Below are 14,511 nucleotides of genomic sequence, written 5' to 3' on the forward strand. Positions count from 1 at the left end.
GTGCTTTCGGTAGCCTGATTGTGTCCAGACTGAGGAGAAGTCCGCACACAATACATCCCTGACCATCTCATGAAGTGGTCAGCCAGATCTGAACACAATCAGACCACAAAGCGATGTTTGTGCATCTAGACCCTTCTTTTCAATGCAATATTTGTTTTCTGATAGCAGAAGTTACATGTAAGGCTCAAGTGTAGACACTATCTAAGTTACCAAGACATGTGGCTAATACCGTACAAGCTACAGTGTCCCTATAAGGCTTAGAGATGGAAGAGGAAAGACGAATCTCAATTTACTTTGAGTCCAAACCTCATTTCACACTCCCAACTCACAGGAAAATAAAGCGTAGGAAGAGATCCTCATTAGCATTTTAACAGCAATATTTTGACAGAACCTAATCATCTATCTGCAATGTACATGGATTAACTAACATGGCTGATATGATTATGCAAGATGAAGTGTGGGAGTAAGAAAAACCAAAACAAACTTTCACAGAGCCTGTGCAAAATAATGGGGTATTAAACAGATCACAACATTTCCTTTGCAACTTTGGGCGTTCACCCTCACATTTCAAGTCCTCCATGAAAGCAGGCTGCTAAGAGAAGGACAAACTCATTTGCTTTCATGGAGGACTGGCTTGAATTCTGAGGATGACCACACAAATTATTTTCACCATGAGCAAAATCTATTGGTTTTCAATCCAAAGTTGCAAAGAAATGTTGTGATCTGTTTAATAGACACTTAAGAGCACAAGCAAAATGGATGAAAAAGTGGTGGTATAGCAGCAACAGCGGCATCTAGTGATCAAAAACTGAGACTTATTTTTGGTAAATAATGCAGAAGACTTCAATGACTCATTTCTCTGAACAGTGGGGGAAAAAAACATCAGATTCACAGGGAATACATTACATAGTATAAAGTAGCAATTCTCCAAGCTGCATCTTTATAATACTTGTCAATCATGGAGAACTGACACTGTATACTGGTTGTTGAGGTGGGATTGCCGTGGGGCTTGGGGGATCTGTGGGTTGCTTTTGACAAATGTTTTGTATTCCTCATGCCTTACTCATTGGTAGGATGAAGTCTGTTCCATATCCAATGTTGGGTACTATATTTATTTAATATTATCTGAATCCTGTAAACTAAAATGGGCAATTTGGGTGCAATCAATAGCTAATTGATTGCACCCAAATTGCCCATTTTAGTTTACAGGATTCAGATAATATTAAATATTTCCCTGAAATCAATTCAAATGTAAACAAAATAATGTTTCAGAAATGCCAATCTTACCTGTTTCTAAGTACAGGAACGATTTCAGAACAATCTGAGATGGTGGGTGTCATGGCTTGCTTAAATGACATGGAATGAATCACTTGGGGCTCCGGGTGGCACAGTGGTCTAAGGCACTGCATCTCAGTGCTTGATGCATCACTACATCACCCTGGTTTGAATCAAGTCGGTATCACAACCAGCTGTGATTGGTGTGTGGCACTACCCAGGGGGAAATGAGGGAGACAAAGGCTGCCTGTTAAATGGCACCCTATTCCCCCATAAGTCTCTGGCCAAAGGAGTGCACTATATTTGGAATAGGGTGCTATTTGGGGGACACACAAAGCCAACATGCTCCTGCTTTTAGAAATGATGCCCACTTCTAAACACACACACTTTTATTAGATTTTTTTATTTCACCTTTATTTGACAAGGTAGGCCAGTTGAGAACAAGTTCTCATGTACAACTGCTGTCATGTATTGTCATGTTGTGTCCTGTTCCTGTTCTTTCTCTTCACCCTGTCTCCCTCTGCTGGTCGTATTAGGTTACCTTTTCTTCCCCTCTTTCCCCCAGCTGTTCCTTGTCTTCTCTAACTACCTCGTTCACCCCTTTTCCCACCTGTTCCCTTTTTCCCTCTGATTAGGTCTCTATATCTCTCTCTGTTTCTGCTTCTGTCTTTGTCGGATTCTCGTTTGTGTTACTCATGCCTGAACCAGACTATCGTCGTGTTTGCTGCAACCTTGTCCTGTCCTGTCGGAATCTGCCTGTCCATCTGAGCCTACGTGTGTTTCGTCATTAAAGAAACTCTGTTTTGTTAATTCGCTTTTGGGTCCTCATTCACGCACCTGACAGAAGAATCCGACCAAGAATGGACCCAGCGACTTCGGATCCTCTCCACTCAGCCGTCGAGATCCAGGGAGCGATGCTAGGCAGACACAAGCAGGAATTGTCTGCTGCTCGACATGCCGTTGAGACCCTGGCCACCCAAGTCTCCAACCTCACAGAACAGGTTCACCATCTCCGCCTCGATCCACCGGCCACTTCCAGGGCTTTCGAATCTCCGGAGCCCAGAATCAATAACCCGCCGTGTTACTCTGGGGAGCCCACTGAATGCCGCTCGTTCCTCACCCAGTGGGATATTGTGTTTTCTCTCCAGCCCAACACTTACTCCAGGAGCACTGCTCGCATCGCCTACGTCATATCTCTCCTTACTGGACGGGCTCGTGAGTGGGGCACGGCAATCTGGGAGGCAAGGGCTGAGTGTACTAACCAGTATCAGGACTTTAAGGAGGAGATGATACGGGTTTTTGATCGATCTGTTTTTGGGGAGGAGGCTTCCAGGGTCCTGTCTTCCCTATGTCAAGGTAATCGATCCATAACAGACTACTCTATTGAGTTTCGCACTCTTGCTGCCTCCAGTGGCTGGAACGAGCCGGCTTTGCTCGCTCGTTTTCTGGAGGGTCTCCGCGCAGAGGTAAAGGATGAGATTCTCTCCCGGGAGGTTCCTTCCAGCGTGGATTCCTTGATTGAACTCGCTATTCGCATTGAGCGACGGGTTGATCTTCGTCACCGAGCTCGTGGAAAGGAGCTCGCGTTCTCCGTTGCCCCCCTCTCCGCATCACTACCATCTTCCTCTGCCGGCTCGGGTGCTGAGCCTATGCAGCTGGGAGGTATCCGCATCTCGACTAAAGAGAGGGAACGGAGAATCACCAACCGCCTCTGTCTCTATTGCGGTTCCGCTGGTCATTTTGTCACTTCATGTCCAGTAAAAGCCAGAGCTCATCAGTAAGCGGAGGGCTACTGGTGAGCGCTACTACTCCTGTCTCTCCTTCAAGATCCTGCACTACCTTGTCGGTCCATCTACGCTGGACCGGTTCGTCAGCTTCCTGCAGTGCCTTGATAGACTCTGGGGCGGAGGGCTGTTTTATGGACGAGACCTGGGCTCGGGAACATGACATTCCTCTCAGACAGTTAAGGGAGCCCACGGCCTTGTTCGCCTTGGATGGTAGTCCTCTCCCCAGGAGACGCTACCTTTAACCCTCACTGTCTCTGGTAATCATAGCGAAACCATTTATTTTTTAATTTTTCGTTCACCTTTTACACCTGTTGTTTTGGGCCATCCCTGGCTAGTTTGTCATAATCCTTCTATTAATTGGTCTAGTAATTCTATCCTCTCCTGGAACGTCTCTTGTCATGTGAAATGTTTAATGTCTGCTATCCCTCCTGTTTCCTCTGTCTCTTCTTCACAGGAGGAGCCTGGTGATTTGACAGGGGTGCCGGAGGAATATCACGATCTGCGCACGGTGTTCAGTCGGTCCAGGGCCACCTCTCTTCCTCCACACCGGTCGTATGATTGTAGTATTGATCTCCTTCCGGGAACCACTCCCCCCCCGGGGTAGACTATACTCTCTGTCGGCTCCCGAACGTAAGGCTCTCGAAGATTATTTGTCTGTAGCTCTTGCCGCCGGTACCATAGTCCCCTCCTCCTCTCCCGCCGGAGCGGGGTTTTTTTTTGTTAAGAAGAAGGACGGGTCCCTGTGCCCCTGCATAGATTATCGAGGGCTGAATGACATAACAGTGAAGAATCGTTATCCGCTTCCTCTTATGTCTTCAGCCTTCGAGATCCTGCAGGGAGCCAGGTTTTTCACTAAGTTGGACCTTCGTAACGCTTACCATCTCGTGCGCATCAGGGAGGGGGACGAGTGGAAGACGGCGTTTAACACTCCGTTAGGGCACTTTGAATACCGGGTTCTTCCTTTCGGCCTCGCTAACGCTCCAGCTGTCTTTCAGGCATTAGTCAATGATGTCCTGAGAGACATGCTGAACATCTTTGTTTTCGTTTACCTTGACGATATCCTGATTTTTTCACCGTCACTCCAGATTCATGTTCAGCACGTTCGACGTGTCCTCCAGCGCCTTTTAGAGAATTGTCTTTTTGTGAAGGCTGAGAAGTGCACTTTTCATGCCTCCTCCGTCACATTTCTCGGTTCTGTTATTTCCGCTGAAGGCATTAAGATGGATCCCGCTAAGGTCCAAGCTGTCATTGATTGGCCCGTCCCTAAGTCACGCGTCGAGCTGCAGCGCTTTCTCGGCTTCGCGAACTTCTATCGTCGTTTCATCCGTAATTTCGGTCAGGTGGCAGCTCCTCTCACAGCCCTTACTTCTGTCAAGACGTGCTTTAAGTGGTCCGTTTCCGCCCAGGGAGCTTTTGATCTCCTCAAGAATCGTTTTACATCCGCACCTATCCTTGTTACACCTGACGTCTCTAGACAGTTCATTGTCGAGGTTGACGCGTCAGAGGTGGGCGTGGGAGCCATTCTTTCTCAGCGCTCCCTCTCTGACGACAAGGTCCACCCTTGCGCGTATTTTTCTCATCGCCTGTCGCCGTCGGAACGTAACTATGATGTGGGAAACCGCGAACTGCTCGCCATCCGCTTAGCCCTAGGCGAATGGCGACAGTGGTTGGAGGGGGCGACCGTTCCTTTTGTCGTTTGGACTGACCATAGGAACCTTGAGTACATCCGTTCTGCCAAACGACTTAATGCGCGTCAGGCGCGCTGGGCGCTGTTTTTCGCTTGTTTCGAGTTCGTGATTTCTTATCGTCCGGGCTCTAAGAACACCAAGCCTGATGCTTTATCTCGTCTCTTCAGTTCTTCAGTAGCCTCCACTGACCCCGAGGGGATTCTCCCTGAGGGGCGTGTTGTCGGGTTGACTGTCTGGGGAATTGAGAGGCAGGTAAAGCAAGCACTCACTCACACTCCGTCGCCGCGCGCTTGTCCTAGGAACCTTTTTTTCGTTCCCGTTCCTACTCGTCTGGCCGTTCTCCAGTGGGCTCACTCTGCCAAGTTAGCCGGCCACCCTGGCGTTCGGGGTACGCTTGCTTCCATTCGCCAGCGTTTTTGGTGGCCCACCCGGGAGCATGACACGCGTCGTTTCGTGGCTGCTTGTTCGGTCTAAGTCCGGTAACTCCCCTCCTGCCGGCCGTCTCAGGCCGCTTCCCATTCCCTCTCGACCGTGGTCTCACATCGCCTTAGATTTTGTCACCGGACTGCCTTCGTCAGCGGGGAAGACTGTTATTCTTACGGTTGTCGATAGGTTCTCTAAGGCGGCTCATTTTATTCCCCTTGCTAAGCTTCCTTCTGCTAAAGAGACGGCACAAATCATCATCGAGAATGTTTTCAGAATTCATGGCCTTCCGTCAGACGTCGTTTCGGACAGAGGTCCGCAATTCACGTCTCAATTTTGGAGGGAGTTTTGCCGTTTGATTGGGGCTTCCGTCAGTCTCTCTTCCGGCTTTCACCCCCAGTCTAACGGTCAAGCAGAACGGGCCAATCAGACTATTGGTCGCATCTTACGCAGTCTTTCTTTTCGCAACCCTGCGTCTTGGTCAGAACAGCTCCCCTGGGCAGAATACGCCCACAACTCGCTTCCTTCGTCTGCGACCGGGCTATCTCCTTTTCAGAGTAGCCTCGGGTACCAGCCTCCGCTGTTCTCATCTCAGTTCGCCGAGTCCAGCGTCCCCTCCGCTCAGGCTTTTGTCCAACGTTGCGAGCGCACCTGGAAGAGGGTCAGGTCTGCACTTGGCCGTTATAGGGCGCAGACTGTGAGAGCTGCTTATAAGCGTAGAACTAAGAGTCCTAGATATTGTCGCGGTCAGAGAGTTTGGCTCTCCACTCAGAACCTTCCCCTTAAGACAGCTTCTCGCAAGTTGACCCCGCGGTTCATTGGTCCGTTCCGTATTTCTCAGATCATTAATCCTGTCGCAGTGCGACTTCTTCTTCCGCGATATCTTCGTCGCGTCCACCCGGTCTTCCATGTCTCCTGTGTTAAGCCCGTTCTTCGCGCCCCCGCTCGTCTTCCCCCCCCCCCCCCATCCTTGTCGAGGGCGCACCTATCTACAGGGTCCGTAAGATTTTGGACATGCGTCCTCGGGGCCGTGGTCACCAGTACCTAGTGGATTGGGAGGGGTACGGTCCTGAGGAAAGGAGTTGGGTTCCCTCTCGGGACGTGCTGGACCGTTCGCTGATCGATGATTTCCTCCGTTGCCGCCAGGTTTCCTCCTCGAGTGCGCCAGGAGGCGCTCGGTGAGTGGGGGGGTACTGTCATGTATTGTCATGTTGTGTCCTGTTCCTGTTCTTTCTCTTCACCCTGTCTCCCTCTGCTGGTCGTATTAGGTTACCTTTTCTTCCCCTCTTTCCCCCAGCTGTTCCTTGTCTTCTCTAACTACCTCGTTCACCCCTTTTCCCACCTGTTCCCTTTTTCCCTCTGATTAGGTCTCTATATCTCTCTCTGTTTCTGCTTCTGTCTTTGTCGGATTCTCGTTTGTGTTACTCATGCCTGAACCAGACTATCGTCGTGTTTGCTGCAACCTTGTCCTGTCCTGTCGGAATCTGAATGTCCATCTGAGCCTACGTGTGTTTCGTCATTAAAGAAACTCTGTTTTGTTAATTGGCTTTTGGGTCCTCATTCACGCACCTGACAACTGCGACCTGGCCAAGATAAAGCAAAGCAGTGCGATAAAAACAACACACATAAACAAACGTACAGTCAATAACACAATAGAAAAATCTATGTACAGTGTGTGCAAATGTAGAAGATTAGGGAGGTAAGGCAATAAATAGGTCATAGAGGCGAAATAATTACAATTTAGCATTAACACTGGAGTGATAGATGTGCAGATGATGATGTTCAAGTAGAGATACAGGGGTGCAAAAGAGCAAGAAGATAAATAACAATATGGGGATGAGGTAGTTGGGTGTGCTATTTACAGATTGGCTGTGTACAGGTACATTGATCGGTAAGCTGCTCTAACAGCTGATGATTAACAGCTGAACCCTCTCTGTCTCGTGGTCCTCTTCAGCCATTAATGCTGCTGTCTTCTCTCTTGTTTCACAGATGAACCACCATGTGACCTTGATCGTCCTGTGACATCACACCGACACTGAGACGGCGGGTGGGTGGAAGGACACACGGAGGGACGCAGAGCAGAGCACAGAGAGGAGAGCACAGGAGAGGATACATACTTAAACAGCGCAGCTTTGCTGTGAGAAGGATTCAAGCCCCTTGTAGAGGATCTTGATACCATTTGGCTTTCTGCTAATACAGTCAAATAATAAGAGACGTTATTCTTTGTCATCTTGGTTTGTGTTGCAGTAGTCAAAAACACCAGCATTTTACAACAAAGGGTCCCAAGCACCTTTTCATTTGTTTACGCAAGAGGAAAAGAGTTGAGCACGTTCTCGCCTTCTTCTGAAACTAGCCTTGTGAAGCCAGCCTATTCTGTTTATAGTAAGTGAAACGAAACGTGAGCGCAACGGTCAGTCTGCTCGACCAGGCTATCAAGGACCCATAATAACAATCCAACACAAAATGGAGACTCTGTCTCTCTCGCAGGACTCCATCTTGGAGTGTCAGATCTGTTTTAACTACTACAGCCCGCGGCGGAGGCCCAAGCTGCTGGACTGCAGACACACGTGCTGCTCCGTGTGCCTGACCCAGATGAGGTCCAGCCAGAAAGAGATCCGATGCCCCTGGTGCCGCGGCGTCACCAAACTCCCCGCCGGCTTTTCCATATCCCAGCTCCCCGACGACCCCGACATCATCACCGTTATCGCCATTCCGCACGCCTCCGAGCACACGCCGGTCTTTATCCGCCTGCCTAGCAACGGCTGCTACATGCTGCCCCTGCCTGTCGCCAAGGACAGGGCACTGTTACCCGGCGAACTGGGCTGCCGGTTCTTGCCAGGTGGCAGTGGGCAGCAGAAGGTGGATGTGGCGGTGGTGGCTATGCCTGAGTTGCAGCCCCTGCGTCTGGGGATGAGTCTCGAAGGCCTGGAGGAGACAGAGAGAAGGGGAGTCGGGGGAGGTGGTGGTGGTGGAGGGGGGAAGGGCTCCACGTGGTCCGGGGTGTGTACAGTGATCCTGGTAGCCTGCGTCCTGCTCTTTCTCCTGGGAATCGTGCTCCACAACATGTCCTGTATCTCTAAACGCTTTACTGTCATCTCCTGCGGCTGAAGGGAGGGGCCAGAAGGCATGTCAATTAACATGCCTCTCCCACCCCCTACTGTGGCTCCACCCTTCCTCAACCAGGACTATGATGAGAATAAGGGATTTTACACATATCAGGGGTGGCCAAGAAAACTGCCGACAGACACACAGAGAGTGAGACAACCAGGACAACCACGAACAAACTAGGGAAAGAATCTTTCCTCCAATTGTTGACTTGGAGTTATTCTGGATACAAATACTCTCTCCCTCTGATTTGGGGTACCCTATGGACCTGGGGCCAATGGTAATTCACCATGGCCGATCTGTCCTGGTCTGTTTCTTTCTGTGGTCAGTAGAGTTACTTCAGTCAGTGATCATGTTGTTTAGCTAAGTGTCAGTACTGAGTACATATCTCCAGCTGGAGCTGCAATATACATTGTTAGGACCTTTTGGCAGACCTGGGATCAAATACTTGAACAATATTTTCAAAACCTTTAAGGGATTGCTTGAGTCTCTCTGGAGTGACAGGTGGGCAGGGTTTGGCATTTTTGGGACTTTTCTATTGGTTTATTAAGCCAGGAAAGTTTAAACGGGCACAGATGTATTTTAAATTGATTTTTCAAGTAATTGAAACTCAGATCTGCTTCGAGGCTGCTTTTGTCTTTGCTGCAATTTAGCAGTGTATACATTAACTATGTACAGTCCACCAAGCCACCTTTGGCCAAGTGTTGCTCATAAAGAGACTGCATAAAGGGACTGAACAATCAATACTGGTGGTGGTGGTTCACTGTCCCAAATGGCACCCTATTCCTCATATAGTTCTCTATTTTGACCAGGACCTATAGGGCTCTGGTCAAACATAGTAAACTTTAAAAACAAGTATTTCGCTGCATCTTAGATAACATCTGTAAATCTGTGTTTTTTATTTGATATTGAGAATAGGGTGCCATTTGGGAAGCAAGCCTGTGTTTCTTATTTTCTCAGAATCACTTTAACGTTCTGAAAACAGTGTTTACTTACTGTTGCTCCAATATGTAATGCAGTACTGTATGTATGTATGTGTTTGTATTTTGATCAATAATGTGTTAAACACAAAAACAGGGAAATATGTGATTGTGTGTTGTGCTATATACATATAAACCAGCCTATATTTGACAGAAAGCACACACTACATGTATTCAGTAGCCAGCCAGCCTAAAGTAATAATGATTAAGTTACTGTTGAATATTACAATTATTTGCCTAACCCCGATGCTCTTCACTGAGAACAGATGGTCATTGCTTTTAATATTGAACTCTCTCGCTAAGTCCCAAATGGCACCCTCTTCCCTATATAGTGCACTACTTTTGACCAGTCATGGGTAGTACACTATATAGGGAACGGGGTGCCATTTAGGATGGATCCTATGACTTTGACCTGGTTATCACAAGTGCCCATACACTCTGTCTCTACTATCAATCTCCCTTTAGGTTAATACTATATTTGATGTTTGTATGGGGGGTGTTGGTTCACAGTGAGGTGGAGTGTGGGTACTGGGAGGGGTTAGGAGTGGGCGGGTGGGGAGTCCCCATCTTAATGCTAATTGCATTGATTTCTGAACTGTTTTAAATACTTTCTCTTCTATGCCGGTGTTTCTCTTATTCTGTGTTTCAAATGGCATACCATTCCCTGTATAGTGCACTACTTTCAACCGGGGCCGGTAGTGCCCTGGTCAAAGTAGTGCACTATATAGGGAATAGGGTGCAATGTGGGACACATACCATGTCTTCGTTGTTGTTGCCAAAATGATTGTGATCCAGTTTCTACAGTATTAAAGCAATTGAGTGTAAACACCAACAAACAAACAGGGTGAACTATTTTGTATAGCAGCCATGTACAGAATGATTGTATTTATCCTTGTTGTCCTACTTTCTATTTGTGTTCTACATGTTTACTTGTCTGTCTGTCTGTAATAGTAGCCTGGTCTAGAATCAACTCTTATTGCAGCATGTTAGAACCCTTGGTGGACAGTGTTTGGTAAAGATGTGGTTGGACTGGTCTAAGAGCAGTGCTAAAGACAGTGGGTTATTTAGGCACCTTGTTAGGTTTCCAAAATTCCAGTAACTTTCCCAATATTTCCAGAAATCCTGGTTGGAACCAATCACAGCCAGAGAAAGAGGAGGAGGTTGTAGAAATTAGAGATTTCAGTTGTTGTGGGAATTGGCTGTTTAGCTCTTACCTAGGGATAATTGCACTGGGTTTCTAGGCTAGCTAGAGAAAGGGTATGTGCCAAATGGCACCCTATTCCCTTAAAAGTGCACTACTTTTTGCCAGGGCCCCAAAGTGCACTATATAGGGGATAGGGTGCCGTTTGGGATGCAGGCATAGAGGTCATGCAGAGGTTCCATCATGGCCGTTGGTGGCCCCGGCATCTCCCTGCGATACACAGTAACTGGTGGCTCAATAGCTGACAACTTTTTTTTCACTTATTTGTAACAGACATTTTGAGGTGGTGCATATGAGTCAGCAAAGGGGCAATTGATTGTCAGCTATTGATTAACTGATCTAATGATACATAAGCCGCCCTGAGTATTGTTATATTAGACAAACACTGAAGATGTATTGAAAATGCTGTAAATGTATGGTGCCAGTAAACCAGACTAGTTCAGTTACATTGTCTGTAGATAGATACCGCAGTAAACAGCATAAACAGTACCCACTGGGCATATACTTGTTGAATCGATGTTGTTTGAATCAACGTGGAAAACTGATTTGATTTGAAAAAAATACATAAAAAAAAAAAAAAATCCAACTTTTAACCTAAATCCAATGACCTGGTGACATTTTTTGTTGATTTCACGTTGAATTTTACCAAATGTAAATCAAAACTAGATGTTGAACTAATATGGACACAACTCAAGGCCTCACACCCAGCCAGGCTTTGGTTTGGTTCCCAAATTGCTACCTATTCCCTATATAGTGCTGTACTTTTGACCAGAGTCCTATGGGTATCTGTCTCCATCATAGCTAGCCCCTTATCTGAAGGTCTAATGGCCAAAGGATTTCTTTAGGTCAGTGGTGGCTGTTGAGGGGAGGATGGCTCATAGATTGGAATGGAAAGTTACCTTTCCATGTATTCCATTCCAGCCATTACAATGGGCCCGTCGTTGGGTTTAAAGTGGCACCAGCCACCACTGCTTTAGATCAGTGTTGTTTGATGTAATAATACATACAGCCAGTAAAATGACTTGAACCAATGGACTCAATGTGTTGGGAATCCATGTTGTACTGCCAATAGATCCATTGTTAAAAGATGCAATGCATGATGCTTGGGTGGAGTTAGTAGAGGTTGGGGTCTCATATGCAAATGAAGGTAACTGGGTTTTACTGGGTTGCACTGGGTTTCTAGGATGTCAAATAATATACACTGCTCAAAAAAATAAAGGGAACACTAAAATAACACATCCTAGATCTGAATGAATGAAATATTCTTATGAAATACTTTTTTCTTTACATAGTTGAATGTGCTGACAACAAAATCACACAAAAATGATCAATGGAAATCAAATTTATCAACCCATGGAGGTCTGGATTTGGAGTCACACTCAAAATTAAAGTGGAAAACCACACTACAGGCTGATCCAACTTTGATGTAATGTCCTTAAAACAAGTCAAAATTAGGCTCAATAGTGTGTGTGGCCTCCAAGTGCCTGTATGACCTCCCTACAATGCCTGGGCATGCTCCTGATGAGGTGGCGGATGGTCTCCTGAGGGATCTCCTCCCAGACCTGGACTAAAGCATCCGCCAACTCCTGGACAGTCTGTGGTGGATGGAGCGAGACATGATGTCCCAGATATGCTCAATTGGATTCAGGTCTGGGGAACGGGCAGGCCAGTCCATAGCATCAAAGCCTTCCTCTTGCAGGAACTGCTGACACACTCCAGCCACATGAGGTCTAGCATTGTCTTGCATTAGGAGGAACCCAGGGCCAACCACACCAGCATATGGTCTCACAAGGGGTCTGAGGATCTCATCTCGGTACCTAATGGCAGTCAGGCTATCTCTGGCGAGCACATGGAGGGCTGTGCGTTCCCTCAAAGAAATGCCACCCCACACCATGACTGACCCACCGCCAAACCTGTCATGCTGGAGGATGTTGCAGGCAGCAGAACGTTCTCAACGGCGTCTCCAGACTGTCACGTCTGTCACATGTGCTCAGTGTGAACCTGCTTTCATCTGTGAAGAGCACAGGGCGCCAGTGGCGAATTTGCCAATCTTGGTGTTCTCTGGCAAATGCCAAACGTCCTGCACGGTGTTGGGCTGTAAGCACAACCCCCACCTGTGGACGTCGGGCCCTCATACCACCCTCATGGAGTCTGTTTCTGACCGTTTGAGCAGACACATGCACATTTGTGGCCTGCTGGAGGTCATTTTGCAGGGCTCTGGCAGTGCTCCTCCTTGCACAAAGGCGGAGGTAGCGGTCCTGCTGCTGGGTTGTTGCCCTCCTACGGCCTCCTCCACGTCTCCTGATGTACTGGCCTGTCTCCTGGTAGCACATCCATGCTCTGGACACTATGCTGACAGACACAGCAAACCTTCTTGCCACAGCTCACATTGATGTGCCATCCTGGATGAGCTGCACTACCTGAGCCACTTGTGTGGGTTGTAGACTCCGTCTCATGCTACCACTAGAGTGAAAGCACCGCCAGCATTCAAAAGTGACCAAAACATCAGCCAGGAAGCATAGGAACTGAGAAGTGGTCTGTGGTCACCACCTGCAGAACCACTCCTTTATTGGGGGTGTCTTGCTAATTGTCTATAATTTCCACCTGTTGTCTATTCCATTTGCACAACAGCATGTGAAATTTATTGTCAATCAGTTTTGCTTCCTAAGTGGACAATTTGATTTCACAGAAGTGTGATTGACTTGGAGTTACATTGTGTTGTTTGTGTTCCCTTTATTTTTTTGAGCAGTGTAGTTATAAATGGTGTCTGTACACAATGTTTGATGAAGCATTAGAGTGGGGATTTTTGGACTGCGTCCCTGAGTAGAATGTATGTCCCAAATGGCACCCTATTTCTTATATAGTGCACTACCTTTGACCAGAGCACTATGAACATTGGTCAAAAGTAGTGCACTATATAGGGAAGAGGGTGCCAATTAGGACTCAACGATGGATACATTTTCTCACCTTTCTATCCCTAGAACACCTGTACTGTATGATTATGAGAGAGGGAAGGAGACTTAGGGTTGTCAGTCTGTTTGTGTGTTTGTCAATCAGTGATGTACATTTCCTATAGTAGTTTCTGTTTGTGTCCGGGTTGACAGAAAAACACAGCTGTTTCAGTGATCTATTAAATAAACCTGTGAAATTAACCAGCACTCGTTTGTCTTGTTTATTTTTTCAACAACTATTTGTTATTTTAAATCAATTAATACTCTTAAGAATAACAGGCCCAGCAGCCTTAGTTGGGTTTTGGGGCACAGAGTTGAACAGCAGACAGAGAAGCGTGAAGAAATATTATGGTTTTACTGTCAGTGCTTGTAAAAGCCCACATTGCAAATTTGATGGTGAAGACATTTTCAGTCTAGGTATTCAAGGCAAAATAAATAATTGAAGGACAAGTTTGCTAACTACCCCTCTCAAAGAGTGCAGTATATAATGTCAGAACATCTGCTGTCTCAGCCACTGCCTGTCACCAAGGGTGTACCAGAAGGCTCGATCCCAGGCCCCACACTCTTCTCAACTTACATCAACAACATAGCTCAGGCAGTAGGAAGCTCTCTCATCCATTTATATGCAGATTAAACGTCTTATACTCAGCTGGCTCCTCCCTCAGATGTTGTGTTAAATACTCTACGACAAAGCTTTTTTAGTGTTTAACAAGCTTTCTCTGCCCTTAACCTTGTTCTGAAACCTCCAAAACAAAGGTCATGTGGTTTGGTAAGACAAATGCCACTCTCCCCACAGGTGTGATTACTACCTCTGAGGATTTAGAGCTTGAGGTAGTCACCATATACAAGTACTTGGGAGTATGGCTAGACGGTACACTGTCCTTCTCTCGGCACATATCAAAGCTGCAGGCTAAAGTTAAATCTCGACTTGGTTTCCTCTATCATAATTGCTCCTCTTTCACCCCAGCTACCAAACTAACACTGATTCAGATGACCATCCTACCCATGCTAGATTATGGAGACATAATTTATAGATCGGCAGGTAAGGGTGCCATCAAATTTGCCACCAATGTTCCTTATAGGAGACATCACTGCACTCTA

At 46.9% G+C, this 14,511-nt stretch overlaps 1 protein-coding gene across 1 annotated transcript in view; it reads left to right on the forward strand.

Annotated features, from left to right (window-relative positions):
* LOC110490011 (E3 ubiquitin-protein ligase RNF152) overlaps nucleotides 1–13,611 on the forward strand; it is a 116,353-nt gene extending 102,742 nt beyond the window's left edge. The window contains exon 2 of the mRNA XM_021563088.3: nucleotides 7,163–13,611. Coding sequence (XP_021418763.1) covers nucleotides 7,637–8,281 — 645 coding nt within the window. The 5' untranslated portion in view covers nucleotides 7,163–7,636 and the 3' untranslated portion in view covers nucleotides 8,282–13,611. The remainder of the gene's footprint in view (nucleotides 1–7,162) is intronic.
* The last annotated feature ends 900 nt before the right edge of the window (nucleotides 13,612–14,511 follow it).

Source organism: Oncorhynchus mykiss, chromosome 15 (assembly GCF_057628025.1).
Source record: "Oncorhynchus mykiss isolate SJ-2025 chromosome 15, ASM5762802v1, whole genome shotgun sequence".
Lineage (NCBI taxonomy): Eukaryota > Metazoa > Chordata > Actinopteri > Salmoniformes > Salmonidae > Oncorhynchus > Oncorhynchus mykiss.